The 27,682-nt window shown below is 36.1% G+C and overlaps 1 protein-coding gene across 1 annotated transcript; it reads left to right on the top strand.

The window, feature by feature from the left end:
* Window positions 1–886: 886 nt before the first annotated feature.
* LOC125503156 (adenylate cyclase type 2-like) lies at window positions 887–24,563 on the top strand (the record flags this gene model as incomplete). Its single annotated transcript, XM_048663146.1, has 5 exons — window positions 887–1,425; window positions 17,470–17,606; window positions 23,920–24,088; window positions 24,145–24,314; window positions 24,369–24,563. Coding segments are annotated over exons 1-5 (897 nt in total), but the record flags the coding sequence as incomplete, so codon positions are not given.
* Between the last annotated feature and the right edge of the window lie 3,119 nt (window positions 24,564–27,682).

Below are 27,682 nucleotides of genomic sequence, written 5' to 3'. Positions count from 1 at the left end.
AACAGCACAAATTCATGCAAATGAGCCAAAGAATATATGATATATTCCAGGCATATTTTCGCGTTATGAGCAAAATTTAGGCCCTAATTGGAAAAGTTTGCGACCATAATCTGGATTAGTCGCAACAGGTGAAGCTATTTCCCGTTTGTTCCTAAGCAGTTCTTTAATTGAGGAGGGCTTTTCGGCTTTATTTCCGTCAGTTGCCAGCACCGCTCTTGGACAATAACTAGAAAAATTTCAGTTTAATCGTTGTTTAAACGTCTAGGATTAGCTATTATGAGTCAATTATCTCACTGAAGTCAGACGAATTGCAGCCAAGTCACCAAATGATATTATTTGTGGAATCTTGGCAATGGCAAGTCGCTAAGGAAGGGTCAAGAAAACGATACCGAAAGCCAGTGAAAGTGGGTTTTCGCAATAGTCCCAAAGGAAATATTACCTTCAACCTCTTAGCAAAGGTGGTTATATTGGGTGTTCGCTGATTAATGGTACGAAGCTAAACCACAGTTGTTTTGAATAAAACACACTAAGCTAATGAAAGCTTAAATTAACCTGATGATTCGAGCGAAGCGCCTCTGAAGGTGCAAGGCACTCATGGGAGCAAAACGTCACGTCCTTTTCCAGGATGAACTAGAGGCCCGAAAAACTCCAGTGGAACTTCCAGGAATACCCAGATCTTGGACACAACAGTGATTTTCCCGATTGAACGTGGCCAACCAAACACTCAACTTCCAGTGGAAAACGTTCCAAAAACCCGCATTTGCATATGTTGCAGTTTGGAATATCGATCCAGACAGTCCGCTCTATTCAAGGATGACACTGGAATTAAATGCGGCCAACTTAGAAAACGAGTAAAACGCGATTGTTTATGTTTTTCAGACAGGAATGAAAAGCAATTTTTACATCCCATCGCATCCTCTAAGCCACACATAAATTCAGTAGTCGTGATTCGATCGCGTGTTGTTCGTGGTGTGTTTTTGCAGAAAAACGCATTTTGTCCGTGAAAATCGTCCGCTATTTCCACACAATTTTTCCTTCAGTCATGGCAACAAAATCATCTTTTTTAATAGCGACACGACGATATTTTTAGACTTTTCAGCACGTGTTACTCGCTAGATGATAGCCATGGCACAGGTGGACTTTGATATAAAATGACTGAAGTGGTTTTGCAATGTTAAGGCTTGAACCAGTTCGGTGAAATGCCGGAAATGGTTGATCATTCCAAGCTGGATAAACGTGGAAGTTTCTACTTCCATGAGGAGTCAAGTTCGAGCGCCGGTTCTGAGCAGTGCTCCATTTGTTTGTCGTCAATCATGTCCTCATCGGCCAGCAGCGAGGAAGAAGACCGAATCCTGCAGAGCTTCAAGGCGAAGATCAAGAGGTTCAAGCGAAAGGCGTCTAGGAACAGGAAACTGGGACATAATGGTGGGTTTGAGTAAAAATTTTCTTTTTATCGGCAAAGTTCAATTACCACCCAATCTGCTCGCGAAGGAATTAACGGAGGAAAAGCTTGAATCGATGGATGTCATTTGCATCCACTGAATTATCCCGCTCAACGACATCCAATCTGATTTATATGCGACTGCTTTGGAAAATCCATTTCTTCGCACACGGAAAAGCGTTGTAAGCAAAAATCATCTAAAATTCATTTGTTGGAATGGTTCGGCAATGAAAAGCGCCCATGTGGAGTTGAATTTTAATTGGAATTCGCTTCCCAGTCAGCGGGAAGCGCTGTTTTTACAGGAACAAAACTATTAAAATTGATAATTGCAGTAATTTGCGCGCCTGAAACAGAAACGTGCTTTAATTTCCACAATATAATCATTATTGTTATTGTGGGCTGGGAATTTATTCGATATTTTCCTTCAATCCGAGCGGGTTTTTCGATGTTCAATGTGAATGAACATCAATGCATGGGAAAACACCGGAGGATAATTTGAAGGAAAACTGTTCCCGATCCAACAGCCGTTGGCTCATTTTTGCAAAAATTGCTGCAGTATTTAGTAACTGTGTTGTTCTGTAAAAAATCTTCTAGGCGAAGTGATTGGGGCATTAATTTCCTAAAATCCCGGCAAATTTCCCTCGCAAAATTAGAGTACTCGAACCCAGGAAGGCAATTTTAATTGGAAACGACCCGGCAATTTCAGATGCACTGCCCAATCATTAATGGTAATAAGGCGATTTTCGCTAAGTGCTACTTATTGCCCGCGTTAATAGGCATTAGTTATGCAATTTCCTAATTTCCTCTGCTCATCTTCGTGCCGTGCTTCAGATTAAATCAGGAAAAATTGATGTCCGGAAAGTATGCGAGTACAATTACATGCGCTCCAATTAAAAGCGCACGAAAGGCTAAGGACAAGCCCTTGAATGCGACCCAGTTTGAACGGACAACCTGCAGGAGCCACAACAGCAGGCCGAAATAGCACAAAATCGGAGACTCTTTACGGTGTACAAACACGCCAGTCTTTTGCAGGGCCAAAGGGGGAAAAAGGGCCGCTTTGTTTTAATTAAAACGCCCTTGAACCAAATGCTTTGGCGATCCTCAAGTGAGATTGTGAAGGCAACAGTATGGCTGTTGTTATCTGCAAGGTTGGAATCAGAATGAATATTATTAGCAGGAGGATATGGATTTAATCAGCACTCGAGCAGGATTTGTGGTATTTTGATGGGTTCTGGACAAACACGTGTTTTTCCCAGTATTTACTTGGCGCTTAAGACACGACAAGTTGCGAATATCAAGCAAAAGTTAGGTAGGATTCATGAGGTTTGCTTCTTCTTCCTATTGGCCTTGTAGAATTCTCTGCAGCCCGTTCAAGCACCGCCTCTTTTTATTTATTCATACTTTAGTCGTCTGTAAGCCATTTTCTTCGCCCTTATTAGTTTTGTTGATTCCTTCCGACATTCCGCGAATTTCCTTCGACTTTCATTAGTCAGAAGTTGCGTCATTCGCTACCTGGTTGTTTTGTCTCAGTTGGTTTAGAAATTCCGCGTTCTTATGCTCTGTCCTTCACAGTTTTCAAACACGTTTTCTGCTGTGCTATTTTAGTTCTGCGGTTATAATTTCTTTAGATTCTGTTTCACACTTTCATGATTGTTCGATTCGTTCTCTATACTGAGGATGTGCGGAGTATACCAGTGGATACTTCAGCCTACAGTTCATCCATGTGCCGTTTTGGTGTTGTCTTGGTTCTGTTGTATTTTTGAGTTGATATTGTGATTCTCAGAAGAATTTTTTCAGTTTCAAACAATTGCGGGTTTAGAAGTGTTCTTGTGTGGCTTTCAATAGTCCGAAGAGCATCCTCGACTTTGAGTGCTTCTCAACGTTCAGTCCAAGCTCGAATTTAAGTATCATTTTGTTCATGTGAAGATTTATCCATCATTTTACATACTTTATAATTTTACATTTTTAATGTGAAACCAGTGGATACTTTCAGGAGACTCGCTTAAATGGTAATCGAGTTTTTGCGGTTTTAAAAGGGTCGTTTTAGCACAATTTTCGACAGGTTTTTAACAGTCAAGAAATCGGAGAAAGAAAAAAAGCTTTGTCTTTCCAAATTCCAAGATAACGAAAATTTAGCCGTTTTTGTTGAAGAATCTTTGGATCTTATAATCCAGGACACTGAATGGCTCATGGGAAACCCACTGATTAAAGGATAGAAAGTTTTAGAACCATGTAAGAAAGCTAATGTTTCTCTCTTTTTCGCATATTAAAAATTCCGCACAATAATGACGATACAGACGTCTCTAATGGGACCTTTTGATAGTGGAAAACCCACAACACACTTGTGCGCATTTTGGTCTTTTGAAGGCATTTTTTAATCGGAAAATATTCATTAAGCTAACAGAACTTAATGAATAAGTGTTTCCATCTCGGAGCTTTCCAAATTGCAACAAGCTCAATTTTTTAAGACAATAAAATTCTCAACAACGGAATGGAAAAGGGTACTTTTCACATTCCAAAGTTTCCGGAATACAACGGATCTAGATATGTTGGGAACCGTAAAATTTCTGAACTGAAAACTTCAAACATTCTTTTGCGCCAAACGACCACAATTTTTCACAAGTTTAATTGTTCTAAAAATGTAAATAAAAATCTCTATCTCTAATCTCTAAATTAAAAGTCACCGTTGCAAAAAGTTTCCAACTTCGGAATTATCGACTACCAAAAGCCCAGACACTTAAAACACTTGAATATTTTGGAACACGCAATCGCATACGATCTTCTGTTAATCACGTAGTATTGTTGCGTGAAGCTTTTAGAACCGTCGGAAATATTATTACTTTTGTTTCGAACCGAAGTCTCGTCCGAAGTTCTTCATTTCGTTTTTTAGTTTAAAAAATTACCAAAAGCCACAAAACAAGTCAATCAGATACAGTTTGCCTTACTTATTCACTGATTGGCACTTCACTCCGCGCAATATCGTCAGATCTCGTGATTATCGCGTCAAATTGTTCTGTCTCGTCTATGCGACATTTTGGATCGCGAGTGCCGTCAATAAGACGTGATTTGTGGTCCTAAACTGGACCTAAGTTTTTCACTAGGTTTTAAGCTTAAAATCTGTCGACAAATGAAAATTTGTATATACAGAAATAGTTAGTGCTGTGCAGAGGTTTTGTAATTGAACAACAATTTTGAGGTAGATTTATGTCCAAGTTTGAGAGGCACTTTATTCAAGTTTCTAACAGTTTTCCTGAGAGAAGCTCGAATACTTTGCAAATTTTTATATTTTATCCAATAACTGGTTAAAGACTAGGAATTAGGTTAAATGTATCCGAGGTAGAAGAAGCATCTGAACTTCCACTGTGTTTAAAATTCAATATTTTTTCTTCTAATTGTTGAATTCCTTAAATTTATGAAAACGCCAATCAGTTCTGAAAACGCTCCTCAAAATTGAGGATTTTATTTAATGAAATTTTCCTAATTTGCGCTTACGCGTACGATTTTATTGTTGATTATTATGATATTTTTAGAATTCTTACTGTTCAACTTTACTTTATAATTTAAACTCTCAAGAGCCAAAATAAAAATCTCACATTATTTTTTTTATACAGCATTCATATTTACATAAAGCATTTGAAGAAATAATTCTTCAAACTAGAAAAACTGGATTCTAGAATTACTACTATTAGGATTTGTAATGTTTAATTAAATATATTTTTTATTTTGCTTACCAATTTTTTATTTATTTTTCGACTGTATGTACTGTAATTTGCTTTTATTATGTTTTTCCGTTTGTTTCTGCCACCAATTGATTCGTAATTTATGCTAATAAATTTGTGTTCTTTCCTAGGTTTATGTTGTTTTATTTCGATTTCGAACAAGTTTGCTAAACACAAGAAGTGACGTTTTCGTTCTTTTGTAACGTTCGAGTTTCTGGTTTAATTAAATCGCTCTATTGTGACAAATTGCCGTGAAAATCACGTCGATATGAGGTGACAAAATTGGTGACTTTTTAATCTCGTTTGCTGCTGGCTGGGTTCTAAGAGACATGTGCTCGTTTATTAAATTAGTTTTTCTAACAATTTTTTAACTGTTACATTAATTATTGCTAATGTTTAGTTACTATTGGTAAAACAGGTGAAAAAACAGGTTCAATGTTGGTAAAACTTTTCAGTTTTCAGACAGTTCCAGCGGTTTTAACAGTAAAGCGGTTTTTGACAAAAACTTTGCTAAAATCATCCACTCCCACAATCTCCAGAAAGTTCCTTCCAACAATTTAAACAAAATCTGTGTTGATCGTCTTTTGGTCAGAAACAGCAAGCAGTTAGGACATGTTAATGGCTGTGCTAAAGACTACGCTTTTAATCTCTTTTCTGTTAGTTTGTCGGTTCCAGTTTGGTGGCTTCWKGCTCACTKRAGTGGATCTTAATAMTCYTTKGATCCTCAAAGCACTTTTCTCTGTCAAATCACACATTTTCGGGAGAGCAAGTTCGCCATCAACTTTACCTCTTCCTGTATTGTTTTCATGCAGTTCTCATGTAGCTCATAGTWTGTARCTTTATAGTCTATGTTGTRTTCCCTAGATTCCCTCATTATTTGTCTGGTGTGTTTTGTGCTTCCATTCAAGATTATAAGCAATAATCTGTGGGGAAAARAACTTTTTTATCACTTATTGTAAAACTCATACTCCTAACGTYCCAGGATTTMATTTTCTTTGGGCTGSTTCTGCTTCTCYCGGTGATAAATAAGCTTCCTGTTGAGTGCCAGTAAGAGTAATCACCGATTCTCTCTGTTCATCGCCCATTATTTTTTCGCCGCAGCATTTCTAATGCTGAAGCATATTCATTTTCCTAGTATATGCTTTTCCGCGTTCTGAATTAATTCAGTTGCCGATTGGTTTAAATTTATKTGTCATTTRGCCCATTTTCATAAATATCTCTAATCTGCGTGATGTAGAAGGAAAATTTAGCTATTTTAMGTRACTGATCTGAATAATTTACGATTGTAAAAAATTCAAAAATAGAGGCAAAAGTTGGGAAATTTTACAGTTCGCCATTGAAACAACTTATATCGGGAGAACGGTAGAAAATATCTTTTGACTCATAAGAATCATTGAGTTAAAGCGTTTAGAGAGCTATCTTTTTCCGGTTACGGTTCTTGCATCTAAAAAACAAGTTAAAAAATTTGATAAATTCAAAAACATCCTCATTTGTGTCTCGGAATAGCTTGAAAATTATCAAAATTTATAACCTCTAGAGAGACAGAGGCATAATTGTAGAACCGTCGTTGGTCCTCCATGTTAAAGAGCTTCTATTTCGGAAACTGTTACAAACGCCGGAAAAATCATGAGATCCTTTTCTGAGTGTTTTTCTTTAATATGATGAGATTTCCAGAAATTTGGAAGATTCAGACTTTTAAACTCACTTAAAAGAACAGTTAGTTGTCATGCTCTCAATCATCCCAAATTTACCCTAAGAGGGTTAAAAATTTGAAAACTGACTGGTTGTATTACTAAGCGAGCATTAAATATAATTTCTTAACAACTTTTGACAGAAAGTAGGAGTTTCGAAGGCTCACAATTCTCACCTCTAATGAAGCAGARTAGTAGGAAACAGGTTYCGATTGGCAGTAAAACCGCYCAAATCTCAAGAATAGTAGAAAATTACTGTAGAGTCATACAAAGCATTTCGACAAATTGTTGGCAGAGCGATCTTTCCGCCKTTAARAATMAWAAAAAACTCTAACCTCTGAAAAAAACAGATCCCWAATTTGATTAACATTTTGATTTAAATCYCCGAAACGCTTCACATTTTCTTACTAATCATTAGAAMTTTGTTCATGGAATATCTCAAGGGCTRTWTTTYACGATTTGGGTGTCAACAGAATTCCAAACCCCTAAARGGATGGAAGCACAAKTGTAAAMACTCAAATGATCCTCAATGTTAATGAGCTWCTACCTGGAGAACGATKAAAAATATCTGAAAAATGACCGGAACCTTCTTGATAGAGCCTCTCGAGAGCCGTCTTTCCCTAATATGCGGTTTTCATAAATATTACATGTTTAAAAAATTATCAGGCAAATATGCAATTTTGGACACCGGTGAAGTTCAGAGGTTTCTATTTCGGGAACAGTTAAAGATATCTGGAAAACTCATCAAACCAGCGTCTATCTTTCCCTAATAAAGAGGTATCAGAAATTCCAAACCTTTACAGAGTTAAAGGTGAAAATGTATAAAAATTTGGAAAATCTTGAAAGTTCTTCTTTTGACAGAGCTTCTATTGAGACAATTGTTCAAAGACATATACATATACAAAAATTGTTTATTTTCCCAAAAGTTTACATAGTTTCTGGTTGGCCCAAAAGTCACGATAATTTCTAACCTCTAAAGAAATAGGAGCAAACGTAAGAAATTATAAAATTGGCCCTCAAAACAGTCTATATCTTCAGAATGATGGAAACATTTTGTTGAGTTTTTCAAATTATTTTACTAAATCATTTTCAGGGCTGTCATTTCTCCGATAACGTGCTCTGAAATTTGTTAACCTCTAAAATTACAAGATTTTATATTTTCGGGAAGAAAAAGCCCCAATTTTAGACGCAGTGCAAGTGCAGATTTAAAATTTCTTCCCGACAACCTTTGCGGAAATAAGGGTTGTTGTCTTCCCTGCTTTAACGTTTTACCTTCACATGCAGCATTCGGTTCATGGATGTTTAAACATTTAAACCTGACTTTAAATCTTTCGAAGATCTTTTGATGTTCTTTGCTGCTACAAATCCTTATTATTTCCTCATTTCTCCTTTGCGCTTTTGCTTGCTCATTAACCGGAGGTAGCATGCAGCTGATTTTGATCCATTCACTGTTCACTCAAATTGTTCGCATTTTTAGATTCTCTTATTGATGAATTTGGGCCGATATTTTTAATAGTTTATGACCTCAATACCTCCGTGTGACCTTAAGGAATTCAGCAGAAAAAAAGTAGTAGTAGGTAGTCATTGGAAAAGTCTATAAATCATTTCCGATTTTGGTTTCTTTCAAAGTTTTTTTCGTGGAATTTCAACTTGTTAAATGTATTTACCAGATCGGCATCGACAGCTTGAATCTCCTTCTGCTTCACTTCTGAGAGCATTGAGTTGGAAGATAACATGAAGTTTTATAGATTTTTTTTTAATTGCGTACAATGTGTCAAATGTGCGCCATATTCTACTCAATTGCAACAAAAAACGAAGCACTTTTGAGTCAGAAAATGTAATCGCTGTTAGAAAGTTCACACAGTAGTTTTTTGATCATTCACCAGCCTCTTAGTTGAATTCATCCAAGTCAATGTCTCGGTCAGTAACGTACAATCCAAGGTGGAACTCTTGGAGTTCACTAACTCAAAGCTCAATGTACAAGCATTTTCAGTTTCGACTCATCAAATTGCTGGTTTGCTTATTGAAAAGCTCAAACACTCGACTGGATGCGAGTGATCCATAAACAGCCACAGTAAATAAACCGTTGCCCACATGTTTAGATTCGCTCGCAAAGTTTGATTTGAATGTGGAAACGACAATAAACAATTATGCCGGGATCCAACTTCCTTTTTTTCGTGGAAGCTTGTGATGAACTTGTTCGAACAGTTGGAAAATATTTGCACTAAACAGGTCGGGAAATGGAAAGGGTCTATCTTCATGTAAAGCTGTGTATGATGGAAAAGATGCTAAGTGTAGTTGGTGTTTGTTTCTTCAAGATTTTTGCCGAAATTCCCTTAACAGAACTTGAGAAATTTTCCTAATAGTCCATTCTTAGAAATCAGGCTGTGCCAAAAAATCCACAAATAACATCATTTTATAACTTGGCTGCAATACATCTGTGCTTAAATACCGATTAATAAAATGTTGTTGTTGTATTAGGAAAGCTTTCCAGTCTAGTGCTAGTAACTAAAGTGATTAAAGTTGGAAATATCGTCTTAATAACAGAGAACATCCTGGTCTGCCGCTGTTTGTACAGATTACAGTTGAATTATGTTGAGCGTTAAGCGCAAACTTTCCCAATTTGGGTCTAAATGTTGCTGACAAAACGCGAAAATATACCTCGGATATTACATAGAACTGTGGCTAATTTGCATAAAATTTCTGCTGTTTGGGGTTGTACGGGTGCCTAAATAATCAATGTTAATAACCAAAATCAGGGCTATAGATCTGCGAGTGTTCCAGTAAATTAGAAATGTTTTCGCCTGTTTGTCGTTGTCGAACACTTCTGAATATTCGCAATTTTAGAACAAAATATGCATTTTATTTTGAAAAATCCAGTTATATTTTCTTCGATCTTTAAAATTCTTATTTGCAGTTCACACACTTTTTACGACAAATGCTAGCAAAGATCAGGTGTGCCTTCAGTGGTTGTCTGAGCAAACAAAAGTGAAACTTAAATTACCTGGTGATGATGAAAATTCGAAACTTTGTCAACTTATGGAAGAGGTTTTCCTCGAAACAATACTAACAAATATCGGAACATATCTTTACCAGTTCGGTAGACAGAAAATGTGAAACTTTGACCCACAGAAATACAGAAAAAATCGAACGATAATGTGAAAAATTCCGAAAACCTGCCTGATGATGACGCACATTTGAAACGTCTAGGGCATATAAACGCGTTTTCGACATGGAAATTGCTGACAGAAGTAAGAACTGAAATTCACTGATTTCTCAGGCAAAAAAAACACGTCAGACTTTGACTTGCAGAAATAAAGCGAAAAATGGATCAAAATTTAGCAAAATTTAGTAAAATTACCTGATGATTACGTAAGATCGAAACTTGTGCAGCTCAAACAAGAGATTTTACCCTATAAAATGCTGAGAAACGTCGGTCTTAGTCTTTGCTGGTTAACAAACGAGCAAATCGAATTTAAATTTGAAAAATGTCATAAAATCGCCTGATAATGACGTGATTTCGAAACTTTTCCAACTTTTAGAAAAGTGTTTCCTCAACCAAACGCACGTGAAACTGACTTTGAAACGATTCCCTTTACCGCGAAATTAAATGGTCGAAATTGGTTCTATAGAAAAACCAGGTAAAAATAAAAATAAATTTCGAGAAAAATTTGGAAAAATCGCCTGATGATGACAGGCAGTCGAAACTTTTTTGTCTATTAAAAGGCCACTTCTTTTACAAAGCGGGGAGAAAATCGAGCAGTTTCTAAGGAAATTAATGTTGAATTTAGAATTTAAAATGCATTATGAATAAGCAATTTCGGGTTTTAAAAAATCTGCAATCGTGCCTGGTGACTTAAAACTTTTCCAACTTTCAGAAAAGTGTTTGCGCAACAAAACGTACATAAAAGTGACTTTGAAACGTCTCCATTTCCCGAGAAAGTAAAAGGTCAAAATTGGTTCTATAGAAAAACAGGCTAAAAATCAACCATAATTTTTACAAAGAATTGGAAAAATCGCCTGATGATGACATATAAATCAAAACATTTTTGTCCTTTACTGGAATTACTTTAAATTTATGTCAGTGCTGCTATATTTTCTATTCGGTTAAGCAAGAAATAACCGAAGGATCAGGAATTAGGCGAGGAAAATATTAATTTTGTAACAAACTTTTGAATAGTAAGGTCCAGTGATTTTTTCATTCGAAAGACAATTGATGCTTTTTTGACTTTGTCAGGTTTTATTGTATCTACCAATTTGTAAAACACTTTGCTTATCAATCGAACGCTTTATTCCTCATAAGCTTTCACAGAATCCACTTATTTCTTGATCAAACCTTAATCATGTTGTTTAGGTTTTGCTTCGTATAAATTGTTCAAACAGTTTTCGCTGTTTGTAGAGTTAGATGCAAAGATGCAAGTCGACACTCACCTGTTTCCAATTTATTTTTAGTTCATTTGATGATTCTTTTCAGTTCAGTTTCTTCACTAATATTTCCAATTTACCTAACACTTCCTTAATGTATAGAGTAGAACACTGCCTACCAATAGAAATGTTTCAGTCAATCTCCATCTAGTGATTTATCTCTGTAAATTTCAGACAGGTTTTCTAAATATGCATGATATTGAAAACAGACTGAACTGAATGTAAATATTTTCAATAAGATTTGTAGCGTGTCACGAACAAGGTACACTGATTGCATGTTCAACAAGCCCTTAATTCCGGATTGCAGCCATTCTAAGCATCTCGCATGTTAATAAAATTTCATCTTGCATGACTGGCTCTCAGTTTTTCATTCTTCACTCAGAAACAACAGTTTCATACACACACAGCCCTGTAAGCCCCGTATATTACGGCATTCCGTGGATCAAAAGAAGGCGATCTGAGCTAACTTTTAGAGACTTTTAAGTCTATTTTTCTAAACAAATTTACTGTGCAATTCTGCCAAGTCTGGCAAGTGAGGAATTCTTGAGCGTCTTGACAGACAAACTAAATCAGAAGTTGTTATTTGCTAGATGAAATCAACTAATTTTTGAGAGTTTATCTACTACTAAGCCTCTTCACATTGTTAAGTTTTTCATTTTAGAGCTCGGTAATTTAATTGAAATATGGCCATGACTTTGGAACAAATCCACACTTAGTTTCATTAAAAGCCATCTCAACAATCTCAGATTGAACGCGAAATTTTCGTTTTGAAACTAAATCCACAGATAAAGTAGATGAGGCCCACTCCAAACGTAGCCTGCATCGAATACAAAAGCAACCATGAAGATAATCTTCATTCTTCTGCTGCTGCTGCTGTGGAAGCAGACAGACATTTTAAATTTTCGCCAGAGAAATAATAAATAAGCCTTCACCGGTGTGGTGATCAGATGTGAGCAAAATGTGAGAACATAGACCTTCAGGCTCGTTGCAAAAATTCAAATTTTTTGTGCCAAAACATGGGATTGTGAGTCATTTAGGAAAAACCTCACATTTCTGGTGTTGAAGCCGATAAATACTTGAACCTTTTGTCAAAATATAGCAAGCAATTACACTTTAACAGCTTGAGTAAATCGGTTTTCAGCAAAACGAACAGGGTGATTTTAACAATATTTTGTACCGCTGCTCATTTTATAAAGCAACTAATGACCGGCCATTTGGTCGCAAATAATATTTCGGGCGTTGAAGCCGAAAATATTTTTGTTTTCTTTGAATGATAACGCAACTTCAATTAAGTTTTTTGTGATATCGGGATTTTTTTATTAGTCCTGAGATGGATTTTATTGAAACTGTTGAAAAAGCTGTGGATTTGTTCCTTTGTCAGTGCGATATTTTCTGTCAAAGCTCAGTTCGTTTGGTCTGATTGCGGAGGAACGCAATTTGGAAGAAAACGGTTTGAAAGAACGATTAACAAGTAGCACAAAAGTGCCCATAAACGTATCAGCAACATAAAAAAAAACAGTTGATTCCAGCGACCAAATAAAAAGTTCTGGTGTTTATATACCAAGATACTCCAGAATTTACCACTTGCCCGAAGCTGATGAACTCGGTCGCTTTATCAAAACATCAGTTTTACATAAAAACGAATTTGCAGCGATTTTTTTAAAATCATTCGTCTAATTCTCCTGATATATCAAAAAAAGCCATTTTTTTACTTTGACCGCCCGACAGTCGAATAGCCAGCATTTTTTTATAACAAAAAGATAACGCGAGATCGTCTCGTTTTGGGCCAAATAATGTCCCAGTACTTTTTGATCATCCGGTTGTATATCCAGATTCATTTCAGGTCATTCAATTTTTTGAAACCTTGTGCTGGTGACATAAAAGCCCCAAAGACGCAAACGTTATTAATTATAGAACCACCACTAACCTAAAATACACTGTTTGCAACTAATTGAATATAAATGTTTACATAATTTGATCATTTTTTAATGGGGAACTACTTATCGTGTTGAACCAGATCTCCCCTTTTACCTTGTGGGGAAATGAGCTTAAACAAGTTGAAAGGTTTTTTAACGTTTAAGATTTAACACTTAGTTGGTTCCCGCGAGTCTCTMATWACCATTWAAGTGTTACTGATTTACTTTTTCGTATGCCATTAATAATAAACAGTGAACCAGTTTACTAATTGCTATTTGAGAAAGTGTTRGTTTCTCCACGTAGTCACGATAGTGRCGAATCAAATTGTGGGAAGCAAATTGTCTTTTTGAATACAAATTCTTGGTTTACTGTTTTTTAACTTGCGTTAAATGTTCGTCCAAATTACTCAATTATGTATTCATTTCTATAAGAGGTTAACAACACTGCAAGTTAAATTGCAAATATTSTTTRAAAATGGAGTAACAAAAGSTAGCTAAACGAAAACCGGATACTGGACAGACAKKGAAAGGAAAAAAGATGMCGATTTGCATGAAACACTTGATGATCTTCTTGACTTGCTCGCAATTATTCGATCAAAWTTATAGAAGTYTCAGGCGTTCAAACRTTTTAATTCTCCAAAGCCAAAAATGTGAATCTGGTTGCATTCKTGGGACTAATTGAAAGTKGAAGTTGRCAGATAAAGYACAAAAACCCCAATGGGAAATCTAATAAAATAAAACGTAAAAATCGTAAAAAGTTGTAGCATGGAAATGGACGTTTTGTGAGACTATTTTTTCTTTTATTTAGTGACAACAGTTCAAGCGCAGCAGAAAATTTTGAGGAAATCTAATAAAATAAAACGTAAAAATCRTAAAAAGTTCTAKCATGGAAATGGACGTTTTGTGAGAMTATTTTTTCTTTTATTTAGTGACAACAGTTCAAGCSAAGCAGAAAAYTTTGAGGAAATAAAACTAGAAGAACAAGCACATCAATTAAGTTGTTTTAAAAACCTTTTTTTGGGGGTATTCMGCGTCAACTWTTTCTCTTTTAACAAGTGAATTTACTCACGTCTTTCATTACAGATTGATAAAGAGTGCTTTGATTTTACAGTAAAGAKCGAATTATTTATCAAAAGACACTTAAGAGATACTTAAGAGACACTTAGARGGTATTCTCCGAAGTGCTTGGGCTCAAGCTGTAAGGAAAAAATTCCAATTCGGAAACAAAGTAATTAAGAAAAGTTCCCTAGCCGTTTCGATAGCAGATTTTCGGATTTAAAAGAGTAAATTGATAAATTGTTTGACAATGCTAATTTACTACAAATTTGTAAAAAATCGCTCCCAGTTTCCATTTTCTTTGCAAATTGTCATTTTTTTACTTTCAACTCTTATTGGTAAATGACGACTATTTTAATTTTTGGGTTTCTCAGTCTATGGATAGTGGCAAGCACTAAAACACTATTTTCTTGGGCCAACGTTTCGACAAGACTTTGAAAACATTGGGAAAGTAAGTAGTAAAGTAACTTCACTGAGCCCTAAAAATGGCTTAAATAGAAGCAAAAAGTTGGCCCAAGAAAGTAGAGTTTTATTGTTTGCTTTTATCATTTCATCTCTTTGTAGAGATTTTATTAATTTTCGTTTAATCTAGCTTTTGTTTCGTTTAATTTTGAAAGGGTTTTCTCAAATTATTTTTGATGTTACACGGAATACAATACATAAAGAAAAGAAGGAATTATAGAATACATGACAAATGGAACCGAGAAAATCCATCAATACCGACACAAACTTTTTACAGTTTGCACAAATTAGCTTCAAAAACAACAAAATTCTGGCATGGTCCTGGGGTCCTCTTAACGTAAATCTTCAGGAAGGATTTTCATTAAAATTGCATTGCTAATGATCATTTTGCATCGCAAATTAGGGTTTAATTTTTAAGCTTGAATGGCCCAAACAATGAGCTAAAAAGATTCAATGAAGCCCCTAGGTTAAATGCTAAGCGCAATTAAAAGTGCGACACAGTGAGACGCGATGACAAATACTCTACAAGTTCAGAGTTGTGCGATCAGTAAAGAAGAGTGCACTTTAAATCCCTTGAAAATTTCGAACTTTACTCATCGTTAAGAACATTGTTCTTGGGATTTGAAGAAACTGCTGCGGAAACTCATTTTGCATCGTTTTTCGAAATCATATTTTTCAGTAACAAAATATACTCTACAAGTTCAGAGTAGTGCGTTCAATAAAGACGAGTGCACTCTAAATGCCGTGAAAATTTCGAACTTTACTCATCGTGAAGATCATTTTGCTTAGGATTTGAAGAAACTGTTGCGGAAACTCATTTTGCATCGCGTTTTTCAAAAATAAATTTCTCAGAAACGATAAATACTCTACAAGTTCCAGAGTTGTGCGTTCAGGAAACAAGAGTACGCGCTAAATGTCGTAAAAATTTCTTCAAACCTTGAAAAGTTCATTCAAATCGTATGTAATCCTCAATTTTGCGCGCTTCGTAAATGTTGATTTAAAAATGAACTCTTGCACGCACGCAACTGCATACTCTTCATTAAAAAATTCCAACTTTTAGTCAATAGCTATAACTCTCGTTATTTTTACAAAAAAAAACATAAAGCTGGAACCCATATTTGCTTATCTGAAACGGTTCTTTGGAGACAAGCTTCAGATGAGCTTGATGTAAAAATACAAAGCAGCCCAAAATATTTCCAACGTTAAAAAATTTACTACGAAAGAACCAATTGAAACCAAATCCACCCTACAGTTGAGAGTACAGAGTCAGTTGATGAATTCAGTAGCTTCAGATGGGTTCAGTTGCTTGTCGGCAACTAAGATTAAGCTTAAAGGTTTAAATATTGGAGATCATTCTTACCAGCTTTTGGTAAGCTGGCGCCCTATCCTCCATTTTCTACCCCTTAACCCTTAAGAACTTCACTATACCTTCACAAACCACCGCACTTGGCATAAGGGCCACAATAATTCAACCAGAGGGATTTTGTCCACTGTTGGTAGCAAACTGAACATTCATGCACCTTTTCGAGAAAAAAAAACATCGAACTACAGAATAAACATGATTATTATTTAATAATTTGCGGGTGCGCCCTTTCGATGATTCATTGCTCTGCTCTTGCTTTACAGTTTGATTTCAGTTTGTTTATTGTTAAAATGTTTGTAGAAAGCGCCTGTTCGCACTACAATATTTTCAAATACAAATTTTACGTCCCGACTAAAGAAAAAACGCTCCAAACCCCATGCGCCGATCTTTCACTAATTTAATATTAGATGTAAAGCCATTTATATTTGTCTGAATTTCACTCAGCTGCAGTGATTAATGCAGAACGCAAAAACCAATATTAATAACCGAATTAGTTTTTTCTAAAAATGTTGACTAAACAAAAAAATCGCAAATTAATCACTTAAAAATGAAACTGTTGCTCAATTTCGAGCGATGATCGAAGCCGACGAAATTTCAACTTAAAAAAAAATGTCTATTAAAAGTTGTGAATTCAAGAATTATTCCGCCACAGGCGCCATTAGAGGTGCGGCGCAGTAAGGCCCGCGGATTTAAAACTCATCAATTCACATAGCGCCTTCAACTCAAAAGCGCTACTCAACACAGTGTTATTTGCGGTTTGGGCTCAATGCATCTCGTTTCAACAGGCAGATAAGCCACTAAGAAAAACTTCGATACAGTAAATCGTCAAATTGCCGCTTTGATTATGGAAAATCTGGAACACTCGACTGAATCCGAGTTATTCATAAACTTCTCCAGTAAATAAACCGCTACTCATATGTTTAGATTCGTGTGTGGAAATTGATTGAAATGTATAAACAACAATAAACAATTGCGCCGGTATTGAACTTCCGTTTTTCGTGCGGCTTGCGAAGAACACTTTGAGATTAGCCAAGTAAACAATTGAAAAATATTCGCAATGGGTAGGCTGGAAAATTGGCTCATGGGTGATTAAACACTGTTTTTACGTTACTGGAAATGTGAGTCTTTGACATTTTTTGCACGGTAACTGCAGCTGATGCAGGTGGGCGTGACGTCGAAAATTCGATCTTGTTTAAAAGACGAAAGGTGCCATTTCATTGGTTTGGTCTTGGTGTTTAAACCTTGACCGAAAAACCGAAAGATAAATTTATTTTTGATGTTCCAAAACCTCCTGCTGGCTGAAGAGCTGAAGTCCTTGACATACTGAATTTGGTTTGGAAATTACTCTGAAACTTTCCTTCAAACTTCTAAGTTGACAAAATCAATTTCTTTCCAGTGGACGGCATGGAACTGGAGACTCTCTACCAAAGATACTGTATCCGTCTGAAGCACGCCCTCTTCCTCTCAGGACTAACAGTATCCACGATAGTTTCCATTGGAATACTAATCACCACTTGCGTTCTCCACGTGCAGGTGAGCTTGTTTCCATGGCCTGCAGGTTGCTTTTTATTTATTTATCCATTGAGACCTTGTGCACGACATTATTGGCAATTCGGTCGCCGACCTGACTAGATTAGTCGGAAAATTGGTTTCGGTTGTACTATCCAGACGCATCGATAAAGTCATGGACATCCACTAAGGCGCCTAATTTCACCGGCTGGTGTGGGGAGTAAAGAAAAAATGAAATTGCTGCCCCCAGTGGGAATGGTGACGCAAATAAGTCCAATTTATTTGAAACGATAGAGTTATTTGAGAATGGATGGGGGGCGTTTCGAAAATATCCCAGCTATTTGGCACGATGAGCATTCAATGTGATTCGACAATAAAACATTCATTTGCTGCGCATCCCAGGGTCAATTGTCGTGTGAAAAACAATCTGTTTTTTCCTGCCCGTTGGTTGGGCCGCTTGGAAATTGCAATTTTTAAGCCTTGAAAATCGCCCTCAAGTTTTTAGATTATATTTAAAATATTCCGAATAGCTAACGATTCTAATTCTGGGCGAATTTTAAGTTATCGCCAGGATGGAATTTGGGAATTAACGGTTCATTACCTTCATCCAGATAACGTGACGTCCAATCTAATTATAACCGAAATTCGATTCAATTTGGATGCTGCATTGGGATAAGAATACGGCCGGAAATAGTATCTCGATTTTTGCGACTATTTATCAAATCCCCTTGTTGATCAGCAGGAAAATTGAATATAAATCCATACAACACAATACTCGATAAAATTCTACTGGAATGGCCAAATTCTCTGCGAAGTTTCCATTATATTCCTTGAGATGATTATCCAGATCTCCCGCATGGCTTAGAAGGTCCGCGCCAGGTATTTCAAAGCGAATTTCCAACTGAATCGCCCCATTCTCATAGTGCTAAGGTGCTTGACATGTTTTATTCAAAACCACATTATTGTACTGAATGATTTTCCGAGAATTTATTTCGCACTGCAAATACATATCAATCCTTCGGAAAACTAAGCCATGAAGTCCCGGCCTGGAACACACCAAATAGCGCCAAAGAGCATGTAAAATCTCGCCTAGACAATCCAGCTGAATCCCCATCTAAAGCTCTTTGCTGATCTAACTGGAATTAATGTTTTAAGGCAGCTGCATATAATTGTAACAAACTACTTTGCTATTAAACGTGCCAAGTAATTCCCCATAACACCCTCGAGGGACTGTCTGGCATAAAAACAACATTTTAATGGACAATTTGCCGCTCAAGGGTTTTACCTGGGATGTCTAATGGAATTTTCATAATTATTTGAGTGCATCGTGCTCACACACTGGAGGATCCTGTCGATCCAGACGTATTTATTCTGGCCTCTAATTCACACACGAAGCTTGATGGGTTTGAATGGATCTTTTATTGTCGGGATTTTACAGGCTTTGTGTGCCGGCGTAATGGCAATAAAGCGAGCCAATATTATATGTTATTGTGTTTAATGTTGCTAAAGGTCCGAGTATCAAGCTTGAGGCGAGGAAACCGGGCAAAATGTTTCGGGTTTATGCGCCAGGCAAAATATGGGAAACTGTTACATTGAAGTCTGGACGTGTGGAACTAGGAAGAACTAAGTTCAAAATCAGTTTCAAGCCTAAATATTGGCTATGGGCAAACCATAGTTGGTTTACAACTAGTTGTTGAGAAATCAGCCTTAGAAGATTGCACGGCACAAAGTGTCAAATTGTGCAGATTATGGACTATGTTCCACAATGAATTTTTGAGAAAAGCATTTGAACTATCAAAGTAAAACCCACATTTGGGTTCAAGTCCAGATATTGATTATGAGGAAACCACTGGAGCTAATCAATTTGCTTGATTGTTGAGAAATAAGCCTTAGAATCGTGCAAAACACACAGCATCAAATTGTGTAAATTCTGGTCAAGGTTTTCCAATTGATTTTGCGCAAATCCCCAGGCCTATCAAAATTGATTTTACGGTTTGCATCAAGTCCATACGCTGGAAGCAACCTTCACCGAGAATTTGCCTCATTATTGAGAAACAAGCCTCAGAAATTTAACAAACCCCAAGAATCAAATTAGGCAAATTCTGGTCAAAGTTCTTGGATTAATTTTGGGAAATTTACTTGAACTACCGAAATTAAACTTACATGTGTAGACTCGAGCGTTTTGTTCGGGTTAGTTACACCTTCCCGGTTCAAATTGTTTATGGAGAAATGAGGCCTTTTTATTCAGTGTAGTATTCAATATTAGTGAGCTCATGAAAACATATTTTAACTTTTAATGAATGATAGTTGGAAATTCGTCAGATACAAATGAAAAAAAATTGTAAACTCTGGTCAAAGTCCAAAAATTTATTCTGGGGGCACAAAACTTGCGATAACATTAAGATATACATGGTGAGAATAAAACAAGGCTTGTATAAGAAGCCATAAATATTCAAACATCAATATCTGGCGTGGAAATTGGCAAATGCACCCTTGAAACCTGTACAAAGTAATATTTATCAATTATATAAAGCGAATTTTTTATCTATAAGCAGCAGCATTTTAATTCTGAGGTCTGTAAGACGCGAACCAACGAAATCCGTTCAAAAAGTTCGAAATTTTATTTTAAAGAAACTGGTTGTGGAATCCGAACAAAATATACGCGGTTCATATAGCGTTTATATAGTTTTTGAAGAAATAGAAACATTCACAGACCGATCTTTGACCTGGTTACTGAGCAATGCGCCTGCCTGAGAGGATTGTACAACAAGAAGTAGTACATTCTCACGAAAAAAAAAATTAGGCGCAATCCACTTAACACCGTTTGGAAATACAAAAATTCGCTCTGTAGTGAGTTTGTTTACGTATCAAGAAACCAACTGGTTTTTAGAAATAGGCCGTAGGCATTTGTAAATCTCAAAGTGAAGAATTTAATAAAATTTGTGCAAAGCTCAAAATTTTATTTTCGGTCCACCACTCGAAAGATCGAAATGTAAAACCCTCTACATAAAGTGAAGTTTGTTGAAGAAACCCGAGATGTCTAAAAAGCGATTTAACGCCTGATTCCTGGGAAATATGCCTGGGAGTTTTGCATAAACCAAAGTAGTAGATTCTTAATAATATTGCCAAAGTTCAAAAATTATTTGCAAGTAAATCAGCTGTAAGATTGAAACGAAATTTACTTATTTGAAACGAATTTTATTAGTTTGGAAAAACAAGCATTTTCGTTGCTCTGAATTTGTTCAGCATTGAAGATCAGTTCTAGTGATTGATAAATGGGCCGTAGAAGTTTCTAAAGTAACAAAATGAGCAAAATCAGGTCAAAGTTCAAAGTTTTATTTTCGACTCACCAGTCGAACGATATAAATTATTTACATCGTTTCGAAAACAAGCATTTCCTATAGACTGGATTTATTTAGCATTGAAAATCAGTTCTAGTTATTAAGAAATAGGCCGAAGAAGTTTGTAAAACCCAAAGTAACAAAATAAGCAAAATTTGGTCAAAGTTCAAGTTTTTATTTTCGACTCACCACTTGAATAATCGAAATGAAAATAACTTTGTGTATCAAGAGGATCGTTTTAAAGAAGCCAGAAAAATTCAGAAAACCTTGTTGTCTCTGGTAACAGAGCAAGAAATGGTGAATAATCTGGTGAAAGTTTAAAAATTATTTGTAGAAAACCAGTCGAAGGATTAAAACACAATTTACATTGTTTCTAAAATAAGCATTTCCTCTATACTGGACCTGTTTAGCATTGAAAATCAGTTCTTGTTATTGAGAAATAGGCCGTAGAAGTTTGTAAAACCCAAAGTAACAAAATGAGCAAAATTTGGTCAAAGTTAAAATTTTTATGATCGACTCACCACACGAATGATAGAAATGAAAATAATTTTGTGTATAAAGTGGAAGTTTGCAGAGAAACCAGAAAAAGTCATTCAAATTCAGAAAACCCTGTAGTGTTTGGTAACTGAGCGCGATGGATTATAGACGTCTGCACAGACCAAAAGCAGTAAATTCTGAATAATCTGGTCACTTTAAACATTAATTAAGAGAAAAACCCTTTAAATATGAAAACTAAATTTTCATTGTATAGAAAATAAAGCATTTGCGACGACTCAGAGTCGTGAACGTACGGGAGCATGGCTTAGATTGAGATCAACGAGCTTTAGAAAATTGTAAAAAATAAACTTCCAAACACAGGATCTGAACGACCGATTAAAAATCGACGGTTTATCTACAATGAACCTCCCTGAAATAAAATATTTCACAAAAAGTAAGGAAAAGCTGGTCAAAAACAAAAATTAATTTTGAGCAATCGATTGGATCGATCGAAATAAAATTCTTACTCTATACAAAGTGAAGCTTTTATAATAAACTGGCATAATTTGCGCTTAGGAATCTGGCCTCAGAACTTTGTAAGACATAAGCCAACAAACTGTACGAAATTTCATTAATGTTCGAAATGCAATATTGAGCAAACGACTCAAGTGATTCAAACGAGAATTTTCAATGTGTTTAAGCAAAGGCTGCTCAAGCAAATATAATAATTCGCACAAGAGCCTCTGGCTTGGTTCGAGAAAAATGATCTTAGAAATTTGATCAAAAAACAGAAGATTAAGGCAGACCTGGCCAATGTATAAAGGAAGTTTTGTAACAGAACTTGTGTGTTTTTATGCATAGAGCTTGGGCCTGCTTACTGAGAAATGAGTTTCGGAAATTTTCGAGACAGACACAAAATAGCAAATAGTGAGAAATTTGGCCAAAGATCGAAAAGTCTAACAAACTACTTGGGAAAACCAAATCAAATTTAGAACTTGTTTAAGCTGAAGTATTTGTGATGAAACATCCTTATTTGCTTGTAGAGATATGGATGGTTCTTGAGAAATAGGCCTAACAAGTTTCAAAAATACCAAGTAGCGAATTTGAGCTAAACTTGCTGGAAGCCCAAAAATCCTAAACGAAATTAAGAGGGTGCCTAAAGCAAAACGGGCTCGACCGAATAAGATAACAAGCACACTCTGGCCTGGTTATTAGGAAATGGGCATTAGAAATTTCAACAATTTATTTTGATTAATTCACTCGACGCTTAGTGCTTTTAGTGCTTAGTGCGTTTATTCTGTGGAACTTTACGTAACAAGGTCTAGCCAGAATCTTGAAAAAATGAGCATTAGAATTGCGCAAAAATAAAGAGCCAAGTTGTGCAATTTTCTGGTCAAAATTCTAAAATGCCAGGCTGAAATGCTGCCTGGCAAATCAGAAATGGGCTTTAGAGGCTAGAGCCTGGAGAAGTAAAACATATCCAAACAAACCTCACTGCGTCTACATGCTTCTCTAAATAAAACCTATTAAAAATCCCCTGTTCCAGTCACTTGTGAAAAACGCCGCAAATTTATCTCCACCCTGTTTGGCTGAAACAAAAACTGCTCCATTATCTGAATAAAGCTCTCGGTATTTTGTAGACTCTAAATTACATTCATTGGAATATTCTTTGCCAAAGGCTGTTTTTCCTGTTTGCTTCAAAGAGCGCGAACTTATCAAGGGAGTTTCCATTCACTTCCATAATTGGTTCAGCTGAATTTCGGATGGTTAAAGAAATAGCAAATGCTCGAGGCACCTTAAGAAAGCAAACAAATATTCCTCGCCGTTTGTGGATTCAGCATTTCTATTATACGACACGCAAACCACTGGGCATAGTCGGATCCCATTATAAAGCATTTTCCGATTCTCATTGGCCCGGAGTGTTCAATTTTGTAATTCGTGTTGATCACAAAGCCACTGGACATGTTCAAGCAACAGTTGCAGCCCGCATACTACATGTGGGTCAATATTTGCAGAAGTGCATCCAGTTCAGCGCTTTGCATGGTTTTGCTCTTTACAATACTCGCCCATAAATTCGCTTGTTTCCTTCGGGAAAAGCATCGCCAAACAGGGGCTTAGTCCGACTTAGATCCCCAATAAACCGGGAAAATAGGGGGACGTAAGTAGCTGGAGTGAAAGTCGTTGGATAATGACGGGTTTTCCATGCCCAAGTATACGGGAAAAACTCTACCTACATGATTGTTTTGGAGGCCTGACTGGATTCTAGCTGATTTGGACTGAATAAAGTACCATGAGATATTGCAAACAATTATTTTTCKACTCTTATTWTCATAACTTTGACGCCTTGTATTTCGAAAACCTTTCACTTTTGGATTAGGTAAATTAGGCGAAATCATCATGTTTTCACTCCAGGAATCTGTGGCAGGATTTTCGCCTGCACCCTGTTTCCTAGCGGTTTAAGATCGCACAGTTAAGTTGCTTATGTTACCGATGTCATTCTAAATAAACTTATTTTGCAGGATCTGCACAAAAGCATTTTGCCCATCACCATGATGTCAGTGGTCACTTTCGCCCTCATAGCCATTCTCATGGCGTCGCAGTTTCCCGTCGTTTTGGAATCTGAAGCATGGGCCCTGATGTCTTCTCTGGTAATAACGGCTTCCGCTGCCACTGCCATGCTTCTTCTAGGTATGTTTTCTTCAATTGAACTCCTATTTTCTCTGATTTTTAATGTTTCATTGCAGCTGGACGACATGCTCCGTTACCTCTCTTCGCTCTTCTTCTGGTCATCCACACCATGCTACCACTGTCCAGATCGGTAGCCTTGGCTTTGGCCACTATAGTGACTGTTGCTCATGTGGCCACCTCCATAGCACATCGGCTTCACGAAGACGAAGCAGCCGATTTTCTTCAGGTGAGGCTTAAACTGGCCCAGTGAACTTCTTTGGCTTATTGTTGCTGTTTCCAGCTGGTGCCAGAAACGGTGATTTTGGTGACTGGCAGCTTGACTGGAGTGTATTATAGGCACCTGACGGAGGAGGCGCACCGCAGGACTTTTGTGGGCACCAGAACCTGCATTGAATCCAGAGTGAAGCTGGAATGCGAAAAAGGCCAGCAGGAGCAGCTGCTGCTTAGCGTTATTCCTGCATATATCGCTGCAGAGGTGAGAATTTTTTTGAAAAGAGAATTGTGGTCAAAAATAGTTAAAGTTCTTCCATAGTGACTTGTCAAATGATATCTAAGTGGGAATTTTTAAAAAAGTACTATTTTTCTGTTTGAGAATCCTGATTTTTTCCGGTACAAAACAATGTTCTGTGATGTTCAAAACTTTAACAAACTTTTACACAAATTCTGTCAAAATTGCTTTTATTAACACCTCAAGTTGTAGATGCCGCCAAGTGAAGGGTTAAACTTTAGGCCTTTTATAAAAGGGACTCGATTTTGCACGCTTTCTATACCCTAACAATAAAACAGTCAATATAATAAATTGTGAATAAAAATGCTGAGCAAACCTGAGCGTTTTCTTGAACGTGTCCGAAGGCTTAATCCGCTAGAATTGCAATAATTTGGAATGTTTCTGTAAGTTTTGCTAGTTTTCTTGAGAAATTGCTTTCGTTGCCTAAGTTGTAAATAAGGGCAATAAATGGTTGATGTTTTGGATTTTCACAGACGAAACATTTTAAAGTTGTTAATCGTGCAATATTGCATCCTATTCGGAGTCTTTTGATTTTTTAGAATCTTCCAACTTTTTATTGAAAAAGTGGCATTTCTGTGCTGCCGCATTGGTTCCAAAATCTCTAAGCTGAAATAAAAGCCACCAAACGGCTTAGATTCTGAATTTTAGAGTCTAGATCCGTCAACTTTCCAAAGTTGCAGTTGGTCAAAATTTTTTGAAATTTTTGGGAATTTTTATTTTCTTAATAAATGTTGGAAATTTTTATTTTCTTAATAAATGTTGGATCATCTGGATTTTTGTACCATTGATCCGAGGTCTTGACCATCCAAAATTACATATGTTCATGTATGTTGGGATTTTGATAGAGGAAACTCGAGTTCTTAACAGGTATAAATTGAAGTCCTTGAATAGTTGCAAATTTTCTTTTATAAAAGGTCTGTGCAATCGAATCGCTTTCATAAATACCTAAATTGTAAATCAGAGCCGCTAAAAAGCTGAAATTTCGGACTTACGACTGCACCAGAATAGCTCAAGATATTTTTGAACATTTTGAGAAATTGCTTTTTGATCTGTGCGTTGTCCATTTATGCTATTATGCGTATGTTGAAAACCGGGACAAAAAAAATATGAAAATTTGGATTTTGGTTGAACAGATCTGATGTCTTAACCATCCAAAACTGCATATGTTTCGTAAACTTCTGTATATTTTGATAACTTTGCAAATTTTTCTTTAAAAAAATGCTGCAGGATTGTGCACGATTGCATTTATAATTCTTTAACCTATAATTTAGCTTTTCTTAACAAATTGTGTCTCCATTGTACATAATTTTTGTGTAAACGGATCCGATGTCTTAGCAGTCCAAAATTGCAGATATTTTGTGACGTTCGGCATTTTTGATCCGGACGATGTTGCAAACTTTTCTTTAAGAAATGCTGCTGCGATTGTCCACTGTTGCCCTCATAATTCATTAATATGCAAATAATGGAACGTAAATTTTCGTATAATGAACTCGAGTTCTTCAGCGTTTAAAATTGCAGTCTTTTCGGAACATTCTGGCATTTTTGAGAATTGTGACAACTTTTCTCTAAAACTTTTTGTGCGAATTGCTTTCATGAACCTGGAAGTTGTAAATAAGGGTCAGTAAAGGGCTGAAATTTGGAAAATTAAAGAAGCGACTCGGTTAGTTAACCGTCGCAAGTTGCGGCCATTAAGGATTTGTTTAGCATTTTTGAGAAATTTGCAAAAATATTGCATACATTGTGCGTTATTGCATACATAAAATTTCAAGATGCAAACAAAGGTATATAAAGGGACAAACTTTTAACTTTTTATAGACCGGACACGAGGACCAAACAATCCAAATTTGCTGTCGTTTAGGAATTTTCTGTGAATGTTGAGATTATTGCAAACTTTTCTACAAAATGCTGTATTCATTGTGCCTGATTGTACCCAAGAAACTGGAAGTTCCAAACTAGAGCAAGTGAAGGGCTGAAATTTTGCATTTGCATTAACTGGGTTCAAATTCTGAACCATTCCAAACTTCAGTAATTGGGAAATTTCTGTGGTTTTTGAGAATTTATCAAACTTTTATGAAAAATCCGCTTGAATTGTGCACGATTGCATTTGAAAAACCGTAAGTTGTGAACGAAGGCATGTAAAAGCTTGATATTTTGGATTTTCATACAACAGACTCGAAGCTGAAGTGTCTAAAATTGCAGTAATTTAAGAACTTCCTGTGATTGTGAGTGATGAGCCTCTAACCCATTTCTATGACAGAAAACTTAAACTTTAAATCAAAGTAGATTAATTTACTGAAATTTTCGATGTGCATAGAAGATGCTCAAAGATAACGAAAATTGCAGTGTCGTGGGACTTTCTTGTCATCGTTGAGAAATTTGATAATTTTTGCATAAAATTTTCAGTTTCAATAAGCTGAAATTGTTTATTTCCATACAGGAGTCCCGAATTATAAAACGTCTAAAGCCAAAGTAATTCAGCAATTTCCTATAATTTTTCAAAATTTAACTTTCTTCTGGTAGGTAGCTTAACTGTGCATTATGGCCTTCAAAAAAATATGTTTTTTTTTTTAAATTAAGCATACAGATGTATTTTTGGACCTTATTTGGAGGGTTAAGCCAAATCTATCATAATTTATTGTGCATTCTTGCCTTCATGATTATTTATTTGGTCTTATTTGTCACTAATTATGAAAATAAGAGCAGGCAACTGGGTAATTGACTGTTTAGCTCGTAGGTTGATGGTAGTCGAGTTCTCAACCATACCAAATTCCAGGGATTTAAGAGTTTTATGTGATTTTTGAGAATATTTTAAACTTCTATTAAGAAAGCTGCCTAACTTGTGAGTTTGCAATTATAATCCCTGATGCTTTGAATGATGTCAGATAAATAACTGAAATTTTGTCTCTTCATGAAAGGAACGCCAGTTCTCAAACATACAAAACTGCAGTAATTTAGGAGGCTACTTGTGATTTTCTCAAAGTTTGGAAAAAATGCTCCATAAACTGAGTATACGAAACAGTTTTTTCAACAAACAGGATTTTCCACTTTAAAGAATTGCAGCAATTTAGGAATTTCCTGTAATTCTT

The sequence above is a fragment of the Dendroctonus ponderosae genome, unplaced genomic scaffold (genome assembly GCF_020466585.1).
Source record: "Dendroctonus ponderosae isolate FM_Combo_2020 unplaced genomic scaffold, Dpon_F_20191213v2 Dpon_F_20191213_125, whole genome shotgun sequence".
Classification (NCBI taxonomy): Eukaryota; Metazoa; Arthropoda; class Insecta; order Coleoptera; family Curculionidae; genus Dendroctonus; species Dendroctonus ponderosae.
The sequence above is the reverse complement of the archived record's forward strand: the minus strand, read 5'-3'. Positions and strand labels throughout refer to the sequence as shown.